This window comes from Xenopus laevis, chromosome 1S (genome assembly GCF_017654675.1).
Source record: "Xenopus laevis strain J_2021 chromosome 1S, Xenopus_laevis_v10.1, whole genome shotgun sequence".
NCBI classification, from domain to species: Eukaryota; Metazoa; Chordata; class Amphibia; order Anura; family Pipidae; genus Xenopus; species Xenopus laevis.
Window position 1 is genome coordinate 27839561 of NC_054372.1, and position 19067 is coordinate 27858627.

At 36.4% G+C, this 19067-nt stretch overlaps 1 protein-coding gene across 1 annotated transcript; it reads right to left on the reverse strand.

Annotated features, from left to right (window-relative positions):
- Positions 1-1327: 1327 nt before the first annotated feature.
- On the reverse strand, positions 1328-19022 carry cnga1.S (cyclic nucleotide gated channel alpha 1 S homeolog). The gene is made up of 9 exons (XM_041579456.1): positions 18778-19022; positions 13742-13856; positions 11838-11954; positions 11662-11724; positions 10044-10079; positions 9087-9278; positions 8242-8349; positions 5113-5219; positions 1328-3467 (listed from the first exon to the last, which is right to left on the reverse strand). The coding sequence occupies exons 2-9, from the start codon at positions 13843-13845 to the stop codon at positions 2050-2052; spliced, it is 2145 nt and encodes a 714-aa protein (XP_041435390.1). The 5' UTR covers positions 13846-13856; positions 18778-19022; the 3' UTR covers positions 1328-2049.
- Between the last annotated feature and the right edge of the window lie 45 nt (positions 19023-19067).

Below are 19067 nucleotides of genomic sequence, written 5' to 3' on the forward strand. Positions count from 1 at the left end.
GCATTGCTTGCTACAGCAAAGTTTATTATCTATTTCTTATATAAGGTTGTTAAAAATTGGAAATAAATACAATTTAAAAAAAAAATTAAAAAAATAAATCATGAGGATGCAAAACCTTTGGTTTCGGAGTGTGGTAAATTGGTTGATGGAAACGGTAAGAAGGCTAGGTCTTGAAATAGGTTCCATTTCTAGTTTACACTAGGTTAAACTTCTTTTCTACTGTTTACACCACTGAAGCTTTGTTTTTAATAGGCCCAGTTCGGCAAGTTTAACTATAGGTATTAGGTTAATTGAGACAATTGAGTAGCATGCTGTCCACAACCTGTTACTTTACTCCCTGGCTGAGTCCAGTAAAATTATGGCAACAATGGGCATCTACCCAGTAACTCTAAACAAAACAAGAGGCTACAGCTATTAGATGATTATAGGGGATGTAAAGGCAAAAAAATAAAATCCCATTTTTACTTTCTTTAATGAAAAAGAAACCTATCTCCATTAAACTTTAATTAAAAATGTGTACTGTTTTTATTAGAAACCTGACTGTATGCAGTGAAATTCCCCCTTCATTGTACTTGCTCTGACTGCTGCAGATAGCAGTCCCTAACTGTTCTGCAGGGAAAAGATCATACTTTCGAATAGCAGGGGGACCCCATCTTACCTCCCAGCTGTGCAGAACTCAAGCAGCTTTGTTTGTTTCCCTGCAGAGCAGTCAGCAACTGTGTAGAGATTCGTATTCGATTTTATTTTTGCCTTTACATCCCCTTTAATGTTTCCAACTACAGCTGCAGGGACAAAGATCATGGAGCCAATTTTAAACAGATAAACCGAGATTCTCATTGAAGGATTATTTTGCTGCAGCCACTGGTTCTGCAGAGTTGAATAAAAGTTGTATTAAATGATACAAAAAAACTATAAAATCCACATTAGATTACATGACAACACAGGACCTAGTGCAGTCTGTATATTCTGATTATTAATGTCTTGTTGTATCTATGGCAGATATTATTGACTTGTGCTGTTTTGATGATTTATGATGATCCCTAAGCTTAACCTCCCAACAGAATCCCAGACCACACTGAGCATGTTCATGGTCTTGGTCTTGCAAAGATGGTTTAACATAGTTATAAAATGGTGGCCCCCTGTTGCCAACTTTGAAAGCATAAATCATTTGTTCAATTAGGCTTGTGGTGCAGTAATTTCATGTTTATATTTAGTATACAGCATTTCTAGCAATATTCTATTTTAGACTTTAGTTCCTCTTTAAATCCAAACCAGGAGCACAAACCAGGTAAACAGAAATGCAACTTTTAGGTTAATCATTGCTTTTTTATTGATTGTAACACATTTTTTAAATTGAAACACAGCATAAATTGCCGATTAAATTATTTGCTTTAGTTATGTATAAAGTGTTTCACATATATTAAATACAGTATAAAATGCAGATTGTGGTAAAAGTAGATTTTTAAGATTTTTTTTAACATATTATACAATTACAAATCCATTACAACTACAAATCCATTCTGTTGATAAAATGCCTGTGTCTATGTAGAACTATAATGAGTTTTGGATTGGACCTCCAAGGGCCCACCAGTGAACCTGAAATCCAAGGCACACTATAACAAACCTTAGATGTAAAATATACTACATGGTATGTATTACGTGGCTCTGTGCTATAAATCAGGAATAGTTCATGGAAATGATTCTATAATTAACCTATAGCGAGATTTAGTGGTACCCTGGCTGGTCAGTCTAAAATTGGCTGCATAGTTATTTTAAAAAAATGTACAATACCTTCTTTAACTAGTCAATAAACATACAACTATATATGTCATAGTACACATAGTATTTTCTTAGATGAACACTTGATTACTGCAGCATCCTCAGCTAGTCTCATAGCTTATAATAGTAATCATCATGGTGTACATATTACTGAATCTTTGACATAGAAGGAAAAGAGTATATGAGTAAATGTACTTTCATTAGTAATTTCCTTTTATTTAATACAAAAGAGTCCTATGGTACAAGTTAGTTTTGCACAACTATATGAATCTATTCCTGGGAGGGTGGTGGTGCTGCAGCTTCATCTTTGGTTTCTCCCATCGGTGGCATTTCTACAGCTTCAGTCTCTGGCTTCATAATTTTCTCAATTTTGGTGACTCGCTGTTTAAGTTTTTGTTGTGCTGCATCATACTCCGCTAAAAGTCGAGCAAATTTTGTCTGCAGGTTTTCCACTAATCCTTCCATGTGAATTACCTTCTCTTCAATATCCTTTGGGTCAGCCCCTGAATTTGCAATGTCTAAGTCAAGTAGACCATCCTTCATCAAAATCTGCCTTCCTTTTTCCTCCAGCATGGCTTTAGCATCTGGATACTCAGTAAGGGCTTCCATAAGATCGTCTTTAGACAGACAGAAAAGATCAGAATACCCTATACTTTTAATATTAGCTGTTCGCCGGTTACCAGCTTTACTTCCTTTGATGTTGAGAATACTGATCTCACCAAAGTAGCTACCATCACTCAAAACCACAAATTGTGTAACTCCATCATCAGCCACTACTGCAAGTTTGCCTTCTTTGATAATATACATTTCTCTTCCAATATCCCCTTTCCTACAAATGTAATCTCCTGGGCTGTACACTTGAGGTTGCAGTTTTAATACCAACTCAATCAAAAGTCCAGCTTCACAATCAGCAAAAATGCGCACTTTCTTTAATGTGTCAAGGTGTACATTAATAGCAATTTCGGCCCTTAACTTGTCGGGTAGGTATTTCAACACTTCTCTTTCATCAACAGCTTTTTTGTTTGTCCACAAATAGTCAAACCATTTAATTACCCTTTTCTCTAGATCTTTGCTCACTTTTCGAAAATGCATGTACTGTTTAATAGCATCAATTCTCCCTTGGAACTCGGCTCTGGCAGCATTCATATTTGAAATCATGGAACCGACATTACCGACAATGGTAGCGAAAATCAAGACTCCCACAAGGAAATCAGCAACAACAAACCAGAATTCAGAATCCTGTACAGGTGGTGGCGTTTCACCAATAGTAGTCAGTGTGAGTGTTGACCAGTAAAGACTGTAGACATATTTTCTAGCCAGTCTTCCATACTCTGGATCTGTTGTGTTTGGATAGACCCATGTATCTTCCCCAAATCCAATAGCCTTAGAAATGGAATAGTAAACACATGCATTCCAATGAATGATAATCACGATGTACATGATAAGATTGGAGATTCTGAATATGTTAGGGTAATTGGTTCTTGTTTCTGTTCTTTGGAAGAACTCAAACATACGTGCTACCCTGAATAATTTGTTGAGCCTGAGCTCTGGGTAGTTTAATCCAAACTGGAAATACAATATATCTGTTGGTATAATCGACAAGACATCAAACCTAAACTGCGTAGTCCTTTTGTATTTGTCCCTGAGTTTAACTTTGTCTCTGACCAGAAGACCTTGCTCCAAGTAACCTGAAAATCAAATGTGAAAATGTAAGGCATACTTCTGTTACAAAAAAACATAAGTTTATGAGCCAAAGCAAAAATAAATGAAAATATTTAATTTGTTTCTCTGTCATTCTAACTAAGCTTGTAATTGAAATGACATGATCTGAATTCTGAGACTTTAGATTGGTTATTAGATCTATCACTGCAGTAATTTTCTAGGAGCATCTCAAGAAAATTCAGATAAATAAATTATCCTCTTTTCTTGATCTTTCTTGAACATGATGACAATACATCACAAGTAATTACACAGGTAAAGTCAACCGGGATTTCTCTATATTTTTGCATCTCCATTAATTCTTAAATCAGTTGCTATCATTGAAATCGGTGACGGATATTCAGAAGGGTCGCATACGACGAGAAATGTAAAGTTGAATGCACCTCCTTATGTTACATGGTGCATCTAATACATTACATTTACACTGATAACTGCACATGCCAAGGGAACATTAAAGGGATCCTGTCATCGGAAAACATGTTTTTTTCAAAACACATCAGTTAATAGTGCTACTCCAGCAGAATTCTGCACTGAAATCCATTTCTCAAAAGGGCAAACAGATTTTTTTATATTCAATTTTTATTTGTTTCAAATCTGACATGGGGCTAGACATTTTGTCAATTTCCCAGCTGCCCCTGGTCATGTGACTTGTGCCTGCACTTTAGGAGAGAAATGCTTTCTGGCAGGCTGCTGTTTTTCCTTCTCAATGTAACTGAATGTGTCTCAGTGGGACATGGGTTTTTACTATTGAGTTTTGTTCTTAGATCTACCAGGCAGCTGTTATCTTGTGTTAGGGAGCTGCTATCTGGTTACCTTCCCATTGTTCTTTTGTTTGGCTGCTGGGGGGGGAAGGGAGGGGGGTGATATCACTCCAACTTGCATTACAGCAGTAAAGAGTGATTGAAGTTTATCAGAGCATAAGTCTCATAACTTTGGGCAGCTGGGAAATTGACAATATGTCTAGCCATATGTCAGATTTTAAAAGTTCAATATAAAAAAATCTGTTTGCTCTTTTGAGAAATGGATTTCAGTGCAGAATTCTGCTGGAGCAGCACTATTAACTGATGTGTTTTGAGAAAGAAAAAAAAAATTCCCATGACAGTATCCCTTTAATAAAGTCAATAGAGTTGTTATAATGTCCTACACATGATACAAAATGTATGGGAGGCAGCCTATCACCCTAAAAAAATTAAAAGACGCCGGGTTTTTTTTTTGAACTTTTGAAGAACTTTTGAAGTTTTTGCACTCAAAAAATATGATGTAAGTAACAGAAGATTGAGGGAGTCGCCCTTTAGTAAATCTTCCCCCAAGGCTTAGGTTAGGGAAGTGAGATCTTTTTAATGAGCCTCACTTCTACATTGAATGGAAGTAGCATGGAAAAGAAGTTTTATGAATCATCCATTGACTTGTATTGTGTTAAAATTAGGATTGATGAAATCCTTAAATAATCTTTAGGACTCAATTGGAGTGTTTCATTTCTCTCATTGTTGTGAAGACAGGCAAATTATTAAACATTACCATACTGTATTTATGTAAAGACACAATTCTGCACATCAGACTTATTTGTTATTAATGTCAAGTTAAGTAATTAAAAACTGCTGTGCTTTTGTTTACCTGTTCTTGTCCTTACAAACATATCAGCAATGTAAATCGCATCTGATATATAATCAATAAAGAACCAGTATTCCAAATAATCCTGTTGAAGTTCGTCAAAACAGGCTCTGTAGGTGGAAAAAAACTGTTACTGTAAACTATACTTCACTTTGTTATTCAATGCGACAAGAAGACCCATTGTCCACAAGTTATCCTGTAGGGCTTTGTTACATAAGGATTTATTCTGTGTGTAAAATTGTTGCAAATTGTAGAAGCAGAGGATTTTGAGAGAATGGGAAATTCACATGCAGTCCTAAGCCTTGCTTGCATGGGTGTTTATTCAAAATGTCTATGTAGCCAATGTTCCCTCTAATTCCTTGGCTATGTGTACAAAAAATTTTTTAAAAACTGTGTGCTCAGATCAGAATTAATACAACATTTTTGTGTGCACTACAATTAATTGTGTGCATGGCCTCAAAATTAGTTTATGAGTGCACACCTTGGAGAGAACATTGAAAGTAGTAAAGCCCTTATTGAGCAGGACACACAAATTTGTGGGCAGATTTATCAAGGGTCGAAGTGAATTCGAGGGAATTTTCGAAGTAAAAAAAAAAATTCGAAATTCGAAGTAATTTTTTTTGAATACTTCGACCCTCGAATACTACGACTTCGAATTTACTTCGACTTCGATTGTAAGTAAAATTGTTCGACCATTCGATAATCTAAGTACTGTCTCTTTAAAAAAACTTCAACTTCAATACTTAGCCAAATTAAACCTGCTGAAGTGCTATGCTAGCCTATGGGAACCTTCTACAACATTTTTCTAAGTCTTTAGAGGTCGAAGGAAAATCTTTCGATCGATCGATGAAATCGAAAGATTCAAACTATTTAATCGTACGATCGAACGATTTTACTTCGATCGTTCGATGGCCAAATTCGGTGAAAAATACTTTGACTTCGATATTCGAATTCAAAATATTTTAATTCGATGGTCGAATTTCAAAGTATTTTACACTTCGAAATTCGACCCTTGATAAATCTGCCCCTTGGTGTTTTGAGACACTCTCTCAACAACCAACGTGTTTATATTTAGGTGGTGACTGTTTACTAAATTGCCATTGGTCAGTATCTGATCAGAAGGGTTATAAATACTCAAAATAGTCCAAATGAAATATTATGCTTGGACGAGAAAAAAATATACACGTTTTATACAGGATTAATAGTTTGTGAGAGGGGCATTTTAGGTGGATCACATAAGTTAGAACAGAAGCAACCAATGATATTGGAAATTAATTCTAATATCGCATGTGTCCAACCATCAAGCTACAATTAGATATATAACTCAACCATCATTCTATCATTCATTATTCTATTTATTATGACAGCAAGGTGTTGGCTTTCAATATCAATATGTCATGCATAATAACATGAAATTAAAAAAAAAAGTCATTGTATAAAGTTCTACAATATTCTATTACAGGTATAGGATCCCTTATCCAGAAAACCCGATATCCAGAAAGCTCCGAATTACAGAATGGCTGTCTCCCATAGACTCCATTTTATCCAAATAATCCAAATTTTTAAAAATTATCTGTAATAATAAAACAGTACCTTGTACTTGATCCCAACTAAGATATAATTAATCCTTATTGGAAGCAAAACCAGCCTATTGGGGTTATTTAATGTTTAAATTAATTTCTAGTAGACTTGGGGGCCGATTCACTAAGCTCGAGTGAAGGATTCGAATGAAAAAACTTCGAATTTCGAAGTATTTTTTGGGTACTTCGACCATCGAATTGGTTAAATTTGTTCGAATTCGAACGAAATCGAACGAATCGAACGAAAAATCGTTCGACTATTCGACCATTCGATAGTCGAAGTACTTCCCCTTTAAAAAAAACTTCGACCCCCTACTTCGGCAGCTAAAAGCTACCGAAGTCAATGTTAGCCTATGGGGAAGGTCCCCATAGGCTTGCCTGTGATTTTTTGATCGAAGGATTTTCCTTCGATCGTTGGATTAAAATCCTTCGAATGGTTCGATTCGAAGGATTTAATCGCTCGATCGAACGAAAAATCCTTCGATCAATCGATCGCAGGATTAGCGCTAAATCCTTCGACTTCGATACTCGAAGTCGAAGGATTTCAATTCGAGGGTCGAATTTCGAAGTATTTTTAACTTCGAAATTCGACCCTTAGTGAATCGGCCCCTTAAGGTATGAGGATCCAAATTACCGAAAGATCCATTATCTGGAAAACCCCAGGTCCCGAGCATTCTGGATAACAGGCCCCATACCTGTACTAACATATCAACTTGTAACTTCATTATTTTACTCATTCGTGTTATGTTTTTTTTTAACAAATAGCAATTTGGCTAATGTATTCTTAAATGTTTTCTATTCAGTTTGTCTTTTTTTATGTGATTTATACACGAGGTCTGATCTAATTTGAACCAAACTTCAAGCTTCACCTTCCATTTGGACCTATTTTTCTGCTGCATGAAACTCTGCTTATGAAGTTCCATTCAGGATCTCCAAGGGGCTTATTTATCAAAATTAAAATTCTCACAATTTTCTGAAAACTACTACAACCAAATCCGCAAAGATATTTTCCCCCTATTTACCAATACATTTTCCTGAAAATTTCTTGTGCTATTCAATAAAATCGTGAAAAAATCTGAATCCCGTGACTTTTTTGATTTGGCACCCAAATACCGCAGCTTTTTTGGATTTGACGCCCAAATACTGCAACTTTTTCTGATTCCCATCAAAAGTCAGGATATCTTCGGGACGTCTGCCATTGACTTCTACATGGGGTCGGCAGGTCTGAGCTCGAGTACTTTTTTATTCAGACTTTTAATACCATCAGGGTTTAATAAATCACAAAAGATTCAAGTTTTTTTCCAACAAAAAATGGTGTTTTCCCCTTTAAAAGTTCAATCAGAAAAAATCTGACTTTAATATAAATAACCCTGCAAGGTATAGATTTAACTTATAAATTATCTTAAAGTGTAGATTTTTCTCCAAAATATGTACATTGTAAATTATTCAAGATAAGGTGTTGTTTTTGGTTTTCAGTCTGCAGCATTTTCTATGTCAGGAAATGGTAATCTATAAACATTGTATTTGAAATATAATTAATTGTTTACCTTACCTTGCTATTATCATAGTCCAGTTGTACATGACAGGCATTGTTATACAAAAGAGCCAGTTGTAATATAGGTTTCCTGAAGGATCAATGACAAAGATTTCTTTTTTCTTTCTGGTGGAAAGCAAATAATTCTGGTTTGATTTCTGAATGCCATATTCATATGGATGCAATAAGCTAATGTTTCCTGATATAGTGTACAACACTGTGCCATTTTCACTTTATATTATGGGTTCAGATAAATTTGATAAAGGAAAATGTATTTCAGGTTTATCTCTTTAAATCTTATATCTTATGTCTATAGAGAAATTTAGAACCGAGATAAGTTATTTAAATGAATCACTAACTAATTTTTTTACTGGTCAGTATTTCTTCTTCATAAAGCCAGTAGGGGGTCATTTATTGCTGCCCAAGTGCAGGAGCACTCAAGGGTGTTTCTGCACTTGATCTTGCACCGAATATTTGAGCAGCACTCCGATTAAGTAAAAAATGTAAATGTTATTCGTGCCTCAAGCTAAGTGACGTTTCAAGCTTATCCAGCCCTTTATCAAGCTTTGATCAAGGCTTGATAAAGGGCTGGAAAAGCTCAAAACGTCGAGCTTGAGGTACGAATAAATTTTAATTTTTTCACTTAATCGGAGTGCTGCTCAAATACCTTCTTGAATATGGACTAGACCTGAGCAGACAGAGTCACAGACGGCACCTGACTCTACAAAAAGCAGCAGTGAGAGTGTTTGCGCAGCACTACTTTGTTTTTGTGTAGTTATGCTACTAGAGAATCCTCGTTTTAGATTTTGCTTTTGCTATATACTAATAATTCCACAAACATTCAATATAGAAAAAAAACATACTCTTCCTTCTTTTCTTTTTCTTTCTCCTTCTCTGCTTTCTCCTTCTCTGCCTTCTCCTTCTCCGCTTTCTCTTTCTCCTCTTTCGCTTTATTTTTATTTTTTTCCTTCTCCCCTTTTTCTTTGTCTTTGTTCTTTTCTTTGTCTTTTTTCTTCTCTTTGTCCTTTTTCTTTTCCTTTTTATGATCAGACTTCCTTTAAGAGGATTTATTGTAAAATCATTTTGGGTGGATTCTTACAATTTTATAGGAATCAAATATGGAATGTGATCATGAAGTGGGATATGGAATATGTAAACTGTTATGTTTTGGGTAGCCAAGGATGAGTAGAGTATAACAGTGCTTTATTAGCAGGCTCTCATGCAGCCATTACGTTGTCCACGTTGGCGGAATTTATATCTTTCAGCAACCACATTTACTGCTTGGATTCATATGTTTGAAAATTACATTATTGATGCTGACCAAGGGGAGATTTCTGCTGCTTTACTTATTCACTGCCTGGGAGCAGAGGGACAATGTATATTCTATACTACCAAAGGACGTGTTCCTGAAATTGCATTTGTTTCTAATATAATATAAACCACAAATCTGTTTGTATTTAGCACTACGTGTATAATGTATGGTGGTGGGTCCTGTCTGCATGTAAAATCATTGATAAAGGAATCCTGTATGTTCCTATACTGTGATGCTGACCCCTTAGTTGTGCCAAAAAGGTTGTAGGGATCAGCCTAAAGATTAATTAGGGTGAGATTTTGGTGTGATGGTTCACATGTATCCTAGGTATTCCAGTAAGCTATGCTTTCATGCTTTTATAACCTCATTATATTGTATGTCATGGGGTCCATGGCACAAAATTGGAACATAAAGTGGAGCTTGAAGCTGAAAGTCTACAAACCAATGTCTTTTGGACGATCTGTAAATCTAGAAATATTTTTATGATTATCTACTGTATCTTACTTACTCTTTCTTTTCTTTTTTCTTTTTCTTCTTCTCCTCCCTGAAACAGAACACAGTGAGGTATTGTACTGTTTTGTTTTGTAAAATATACATTTTAATAGATACAGTTTTTCTTAACAAAGTTTGCAAACTTTTCTATCTACCGTAAGTAATTCATGATATTGTGTTTATGTAATTAGAACCTGACTCTGCAGTTAATTAATAGTTGGTATACACTGTCTTTCCCACAAGTTCAGGCTAAAATGTAGTCATTTCAAAGCGTATGTGAGGAGGGGCATAGGAGGGAGAAGGAAAAACATGATTTACTTTATTTCCTACCCAAGATCTCTCTGACATGGATATATGGTAAATATTGGGCAGATAAGCATGTCTCTTATTTAGTGAATGGAGAAAATTGTGATGAAAAGGAATGTTTTTATTTACCACTAGTAGGCCCATTCACCAAGCTCGGGTGAATGAATAGAGGGAAAAAAGCTCGAATTTCGAGTAGTTTTTTGTGCTCCTCGACTATCGAATTGGCGTAAATTCGCCTGAGTAGAATGATTCGAATAGATCGAGTCAAAAACGCTGCGACTATTCGCCCATTCGAGAAAGTACTTTCTCTTTCAAAAATACTTCGACTGCCTACTTCGCCACCTAAAACCTACCGAATTGCTTTGAAAAGCCTATGGGAAAGTCCCATAGGCTTGTTTTCTAAGTTTTTGATCGAATACAAAGGCATTCGATCGATCATTCGATCGAATGAAAATCCTTTGATCGAATATTCGATCGTGCGCCTATTCGCCTGGCGAATATTCGCCCATTCGACTATTCGCATGGTGTAAATTCGCCCGAATTGCCTATTGGATTCTATTCCCCAGTCGAATTTCGAGGGATTTAACCCCTCGAAATTCGACCCTTGATACATCTGCCCCTAGATGATGATAGATAGATAGATAGATAGATAGATAGATTGATAGATACATGATAGATAGAAAGATAGATAGATAGATAGATAGATAGATAGATAGATAGATAGATAGATAGATAGATAGATGATAGATAGATAGATAGATAGATAGATAGATAGATAGATAGATAGTCTGATAGAAATACAGTGACTATTGAACATAGGCAAAAAACTAATTATTTGGTCACATTTTATATAACAATGTGAAGTATTGAATATTGTAGCATACCACACAATCTTGTGATGTTGCATTCAGTTGCAAAACAAAATACTTAACATTATGATATATATGTTTAGTGACATATGAGTAATTTATGATTTCCTTACTACTAGTCTACTAAAAATCTTTTAAACCCCATAGGATTGTTTTGGCCTCCAAAAAGAATTAATTATATTGTAATAAGGATTAAGAACAAGGTACTGTTGTGATTTTTTTTACATGTGAATTTTTTGACAAAAAGGGAGACGGTCTTCCCAGAATTCTGAGCTTTTTGGATAACGGGTTTCCAGATAACAGATGTCATGCCTGTACTGGTATTAGCTTTCCTAGGAATGAACTTGCTACACATTTAATAGTAAACTTAGGTAGTAGTATTCTTTCCAGCTTAAACAGCCCAAATTCTAGTACCAAAATAAACTGGATATTGCAGGTATTTAAACCAAATGTACTTACTCTTCATTGTTATTACTATTATTGGTATTGCAATCTGCATTGGCCCCTGAAAGGTGTTGGTCCCTGTAAAATAAAAAGAAATTTTAACGTTTGACAGAAAATAAACTATATATGTACGTTTTATTTATTTAGGAAAGGCATTTACTTTGCAATGAATTACTGTTTGTTCAACTTACCGATGAAGGGTAACTGTCGCAGCATGTACACGATTCTTGCTTGAATATATGCTGTAACATTTTGGACTTTCCTTGCTTTGTGATGAACAAGGGATATTGTTGTTCTCACTTAAAAGTCTGCAGTTAACAAAAAAAATGTATATATCCATATAATTCAAGCACAGAAAGTTGATTATAAACACCAGAATTATATTAATTGCTGCTAGGAAATAATGTAATTAAAGGGAAATCTCTCACCAGATACAAAAAGCTGTAAAATAATAGTCCTTTTCAAATTAAGCATGAAACTCCATTTTTTTTTATTAAAACCCTGTACCTGTTATAAACTATTTAAAAATCTCAGCTGTCAATCATATATTGTCTTCCTCGCCTCTATGCTCGAAGCACAACAATTACTTTTAATTCTGCACCTCCCTGATGTCACTGCCCTCTTCACATCCCCCCTCTCCACTGTATATAACTGTCTATAGCTTTTTTATAACTTGTTTTAGTCTTCTTCCCTTTGCCTCCTTTCTTTTTTATTTTCAGAATCTTTTTCACCCTATTGTCTATTCCTTTGCTATCTCTTCAGTTGGTTCTGCTTTCCTCATTGTGTTTTCCCATTTTGTCAATCAAGGTCTATCACATGAAAACGAGATTCAATTTGAGATGAAATTCAATTCAGAAAAAATTCTCAAATCTCGCTGTTTTTGAAAACTCTGTTGAAGTTTATGGGGATAAAAGGGGAAACTTTTTTTTCTCAAATTGAATCTCGCCCATGAGTTTTTCACGTGATAAAACATGAGATAACTTTTTCTCACTGAATTGAATCTGGCCCATTAGCTTCATATGACTAAAGCTATGCAGATAATGTGGAATGTGGAAGATGTATTGTGGAAATATAACAAATGTTATTACAGGAAAAAACAAGAGCCAACCCAATTCAAACAAAATGGAGCAAAAAGTATTGTTTTTGCACTTATTTTGTTTTTTTCTTAATTGTATGTATAACAAATAGGTTCACACTATTCATAAGCATATATTTCTGTAGGGAAGAGTAAATATACACAAAATTCTAGTGCAGTAACCTTTATAAAAATATAATAATAAGTGAGGTAAATAGTTATGAAGGAGCTGCAATCAATATAATTTATTCCCACTACCTCAGCGCTGAATGGACTTTCTTTGGGTCACAATATTCATAAACCTCCTTTATTCACAAAGATGGGGCAGTATATTATATTTGGAAGAAAAGCGAGTGCATACCAAAATCAGAATCTAGGGACTGAACATTTCCAGTAGAGAACGAATGGCCTGGTGAAAAGTTTTCAATCTTTATAAAATCCTTTATACAATTTAAAGGGTCAATTACACATGAAATCAGAGGATTTTCCAGTTTTTGTAGTAGATGGATTACATTGGAACATTCTTACATACACTTTGAAATGAAAGCCTACTGTATGTATATTAGGTTGAAAAAGCTTACTATAACTAACTTTGCAAGGGCTGCATCCCTCCTCTGGAACTCTCTCCCACGGTCTGTCCGACTTTCTCCCAACCTTTCTGCTTTCAAGAAATCTCTTAAAACGCACTTCTTTCGAGAAACCTAACCTCACTCTTCTTAACTACCAAATCCAACACCACATACAGTACCACATTTCTTACCCACTTAATTCTGATCTTGCCCATTCCCACATCAGTCCCACACCTTGTGTCTTATTCCCTTTCCCTTTAGATTGTAAGCTCCTTTGCACAGGGCCTTCCTCACCTTTTGTATTGGTTGTGATGTATGTAACTCCATATGTTCTATGTATGTAATTAATGTGATTTAGTTGTATAAACACATTTGCTTTACAGCACTGCGAAATTTGCTGGCGCTATATAAATGAATGTTAATAATAATAACTACAATTTAAAGCATATACCTGCATTCACCATTTTCCATGATTTCCAGAACTTCGTCCATGTCTTGTATTGACACCTTAGGTACTGTGCCATATGTATGGTGAGTATTAACTATTCCAGCCATTTTGGGCTGTTCTGTGAGAAGAAGAAACAAGTCAGTAGTCAGAAAACTTATAAAAGGCTTTCAAATATTTCATGAATATTTCTTCAAAAGCAGTTGCAGTCCCAGGGATTAATACAGTTTAAAGAACTTGCTTACAAATCATAATGTAAATGTAATGAGCTTTTATGATCCAAGTGCAGAAGAAATTTAGAGTCTTGGTGCATGTTCCTTTAAACTCTAATGCTGGAATGAATGCACCCCATAGAGGCAAGTAAGTGGTTTGCTGCAAGAAAGAATTATTGCTGACCCCACAATGAAAGACAGAGAATAAAAAGTAGCTGTTAGGAAACAACCCCTGTCTAAATGTAGACTATGGGGCTGATTCACTAAGCTCGAGTGAAGGATTCGAATGAAAAATACTTCGAATTTCGAAGTATTTTTTGGGTACTTCGACCATCGAATTGGTTAAATTCGTTCGAATTCGAACGAAATCGAACGAATCGAACGAAAAATCGTTCGACTATTCGACCGTTCGATAGTCGAAGTACTTCCCCTTTACAAAAAAAATTCGACCCCCTACTTCAGCAGCTAAAAGCTACCGAAGTCAATGTTAGCCTATGGGGAAGGTCCCCATAGGCTTGCCTGTGATTTTTTGATCAAAGGATTTTCCTTCGATCGTTGGATTAAAATCCTTCGAATCGAACGGGAAATCCTTCGATCGATCGATCGCAGGATTAGCGCTAAATCCTTCGACTTCGATATTCGAAGTCGAAGGATTTCAATCCGAGGGTCGAATTTCGAAGTATTTTTAACTTCGAAATTCGACCCTTAGTGAATCGGCCCCTAAATGTATCAAAACTTGATAAGACACAATTGTAATATCCTGCCGGACTGATGACCTGGTATTTCCATGCTGTCTGCATTACCTCTGCCCTATGCAAGCAGACAGCTGATGTCCTGGTTCACTCCTTTTGCTATCCTTGTCATTGCAATTAAGCATGGCTTGTTTCACCTGTTGCCATTCTGGCCACATGTGCTCTGTGTAAGCCATTAGGCTGCCTATAAAACCCCCAGCTCTGCACTGATCCTGGTGTGATTCTTCATCTGGTTTCTGTTCCTGACCCTTGCCTGTTTTGACCTTGCTGTGTCACTGCCTGAACCGACACTTGCCTGTATCCCTACTCTGTACTATGTTACTGACTTGTTTGACTCTGGTTAGTTATCCTGACTACGTCTGACTGGTACTGATCCGGCCTGGTAATCCTGTCTACACTCCTGGTTCCTGATTCAGTACTGCCCTGTGTGAATAGTACTATCTGTGCCACTTCCACAACTGCATTCTCTATTCCACATCCTTCCTGTATGCGTTACAATTCCCTTGTCTGACCAGAACCTCCCCTTTGTCCTCTCACTTTAAGACCTGGTGGCATCTGAGTAGCGGAATGCTCCTCCCCAAGCAAAAGGCGGTTGTTAGAGGCAGAAGCATGAGCCAAGATCAGGATCTTGGCTTTTGTTCTGGATTTTGGAATACCATATGTTACAACAATATAAACAGTTATGGCAGTTTAAGGTAGGGACACTAATAAAAGATACTAATAATGGCCCCTTTAGCTTTTCAAGTGCAAATATCATGGTATTCCAGAGAAAAATGTGCATGCTAGGAATTTCCTGTGCACTCTAGTTGGTGTACTCACATTAAGACATGCATTGACTCTCCAACCAAGAGACCTAAGAAAATGCACTGGTCCTTTAATGAAATGCTTTACATCTGTCCCTTCTGAGCCCCTTGGAAGGAAAGTATTGCAGCCTTCATGACACAATAAGACAGCATTACAAGATAATGTACCAGTTAAGAGATCCAAGTGCTTGACTAAAGACCTATCCCTTGGGCTGGCAATTGTTTCTATAGAGAAGCTCTTTGAGAAGGAGCAACACAAATAAAAAGACTGTGTTGTCTTGGAGTATGGCTTTTTCAAACTTTATGGAAGGGGCCTTTTCTAGCTATCGAATTGTACTTTAAATATGTAGCTGACACCGAGAAGTCTGAAAACTTTGATTGAATTTCCTTTTTTTAAAGTGACTGTAAGCTTAATGAAACAAACCTGCCTTGCGTACCTTGAAGACAACATAACCTGGAAAGTCTCCAGAGAAACATTGAAGACATTCACTGTGGCCTTTTACAAAAATGTTTGAAAAGTATTGTCTTTCAGTTGCTTAATATTAAAAAGCTAGTTTTGGAATGTGATTTGGACAACACTGGTTCAAACTATCTGTAGCTGATCATCAAATGCAAAACAGGTAATACTATACAAAGCAATGCAATGTAATTGTTTGGTGTTACTGTTCCTTTAATATGTTTTAGTTTAGTTTGGTCTGCAACAGTGAGGTAAGTTGACAGTGTTGGGTTGCCCCACAAAAAAAATCCAGGGACCCGGCACACCATGTCCTTCCCCTGTAGCCTGCACTGCCTGCTCAAACCTGCCTGTTGCTGCTAGTTTGTGTTGGACAGCAAAGTGTGAGGTAGGAGAAATTGTAGGGGGGGTACAATTATATAGCAGGTCTGCTGTATTGTAGATACACCCCCTGTGTGCAAGACATAAGGGTTAATTTGCAGTGCAGTTGCAGCCTTGAAAATTTGGCCAAAGAAATTCCCTTCATTAAAGGTATTTGCATCATCATGAGTTACTTACACTTCTATGTAGTTGATCTCAGCACCACTCGTTCCCTTTTCCCTCCTGTTCTGAATTTTGTGTAGTTGTAACTATTTACTCAAGGGAACCCTGGAGCCACAGCCACCTCCAAACAAGGTGGAACATCTAGGATTCCCACAGCCATCTGCATCAATTATCAGCGAGTAATTTAACTAAAAGGATAGGGCACACACACATTACCCTCATGTCCCATAAATGACACCACCTGGACTTTAAGAATTTTTTAGATTTGTGTCAAGCGCAGGAGCATCTCTCATTGGTGACATTACACTGAAATCATGTGGGTAAAAAAACATGGAGACTGAACTTGAAATTGCACTTAGCCCCAAGCACTTGCACTCATAAATGACCCCTATAAGAAATAAGCAACTGGTCCTAACCTTACCCAAGGAAAACCAGATCCACAAGTTTATTCACCCTCCCATCTCTAACATCATTAGTGGGTGTGGGGTGCAAGTAAATAAAAATTAGGAGCAATCTATAATCACTGTCATAGGACATCACAGGGCGGGTCTGGGTGTGACTGGGCTGTCCCCGACTCTCCCTGTTGCAAGGTGGGTGAAATCCGGGTTTAGGTCAGAGCCATTCATCACTACAATACAGTGTACATTTAATTTGGTAGGTAGGTAGGGGGTAGGTTTGCGAGTATAGGCAACTTCATAATATTTGCAGCTCAACCTGATGCCTTTAATCTCTTCTTGTTTCAGTACAACTCAACAACTCTGAGTGCACCTTTGATGAATTGTTGCCCCAGAAAAAAACAATTATTATCAATTGCTCTTACTATTTTATATTGGGTCAGGGGCTTAACCACAGTGGTGACAGATTCTGCAACCGAGGGGGGCCCCAGTGAGACTCTAATAGATACAAATTTCAATAAATATCCAGTAAATAAAAACAGGTCAACCACAATTTTGGGGGCTGAAAATTAATTTGCTTTGGAGGCCAGTAATATCTAGTTACACCACTTCACGTGGTCTATATCGCTGATGTACACTTATTACTGAATGGTCATACAACTGATCACCCAAAGACATTTTAGAATCACTATTTAGAATCACTATTGTGAGTTGTCTGTTTCTGCTCTTTGCTATAAGCCATGACAAGATAATTTCATGACTGCAGAACCATTCGTACATGAGTTAAACATGGGTTTATAAATTGTGCTTTCTCATAGCACAGAGGTTGTTGTTATGTCAAATAATGGACAATGGACTACAGAGGTTAATTGTGTTTTCTAATCTTATCTAAAAATCATTAGCTATCGATTGAAGCACACTGCATTCCTGATAAAAGAGAAGAGAAAACACTACAGGCCATTATTTTATTTTTAAACAATTTTTGACACTAATTTACCCATGACCTGTAGACTTTCTTAAAAGATTTATATATATACAGGTGTGGGACCTGTTATCCAGAATGCTCGGGACCTGGGGTTTTCCGGATAATAGATCTTTCTGTAATTTGGGTCTTCATGCCTTATGTCCACTATAAATTCATTTAAACATTAAACAAACCCAATAGGCTGGTTCCAATATGGATTAATTATATATTAGTTGGGATCAAGTACAAGCTACTGTTTTATTATTACAGAGAAAAAGGAAATCATTTTTAAAAATTTGGATTATTCGGATAAAATGGAGTCTATGGGAGACAGCCATTCCGTAATTTGGAGCTTTCTGGATATCGGGTTTCCGGATAAGGGATCCTATACCTGTATATATTTTTCATAAAAGCTACCTTTGCTTTTTGGGTATTTCAAATATTTTGAATTGCTATGTACAGTTCTAGCAGGTATACACACACATATACAGGTATAGGATCCCTTATCCGGAAACCCGATATCCAGAAAGCTCCGAATTACGGAATGGCTGTCTCCCATAGACTCCATTTTATCCAAATAATCCAAATTTTTAAAAATGATTTCCTTTTTCTCCGTAATAATAAAACAGTACCTTGTACTTGATCCAAACTTAGATATCATTAATGCGTATTGGAAACAAAACCAGCCTATTGGGTTTATTTAATGTTTAAATTAATTTCTAGTAGACTTAAGGCATGAAGACCCAAATTATGGAAAGATCCGTTATCCGGCAAACCCCAGGTCCCGAGCATTCTGGATAACAGGTCCCATACCTGTACATGCAAATACACATGCACATACAAATGCACACTAAAAAGAAGAAAGAAAATAAATGCAGTTTGTAACTAAAGGCATATGCTTCTCCTCTAGCTTCCTTACCTGAGATTCCTGTATTCCTTATGCTTTAGAACAAGAAAAAAAACATCATATCCAACATAAGTAACACCTGTGACAAGCAAAATCCAAACATGGCTATTGTTCAAAAAAGAAAATACCCAAAATAGGCTTTTTTCCCACCATAAAGAATATTGCTTCCATCTAAAGTGTGGAAAGAAATTTTTTCCCTAACGCTGCAAAGGATTTAATTCAGGATTTGGAGCTTGATGCAACTTACACTGACAGTTACCATTATCCACTCACCCGGGAAGCAGCTTATGAATGTGATAAGT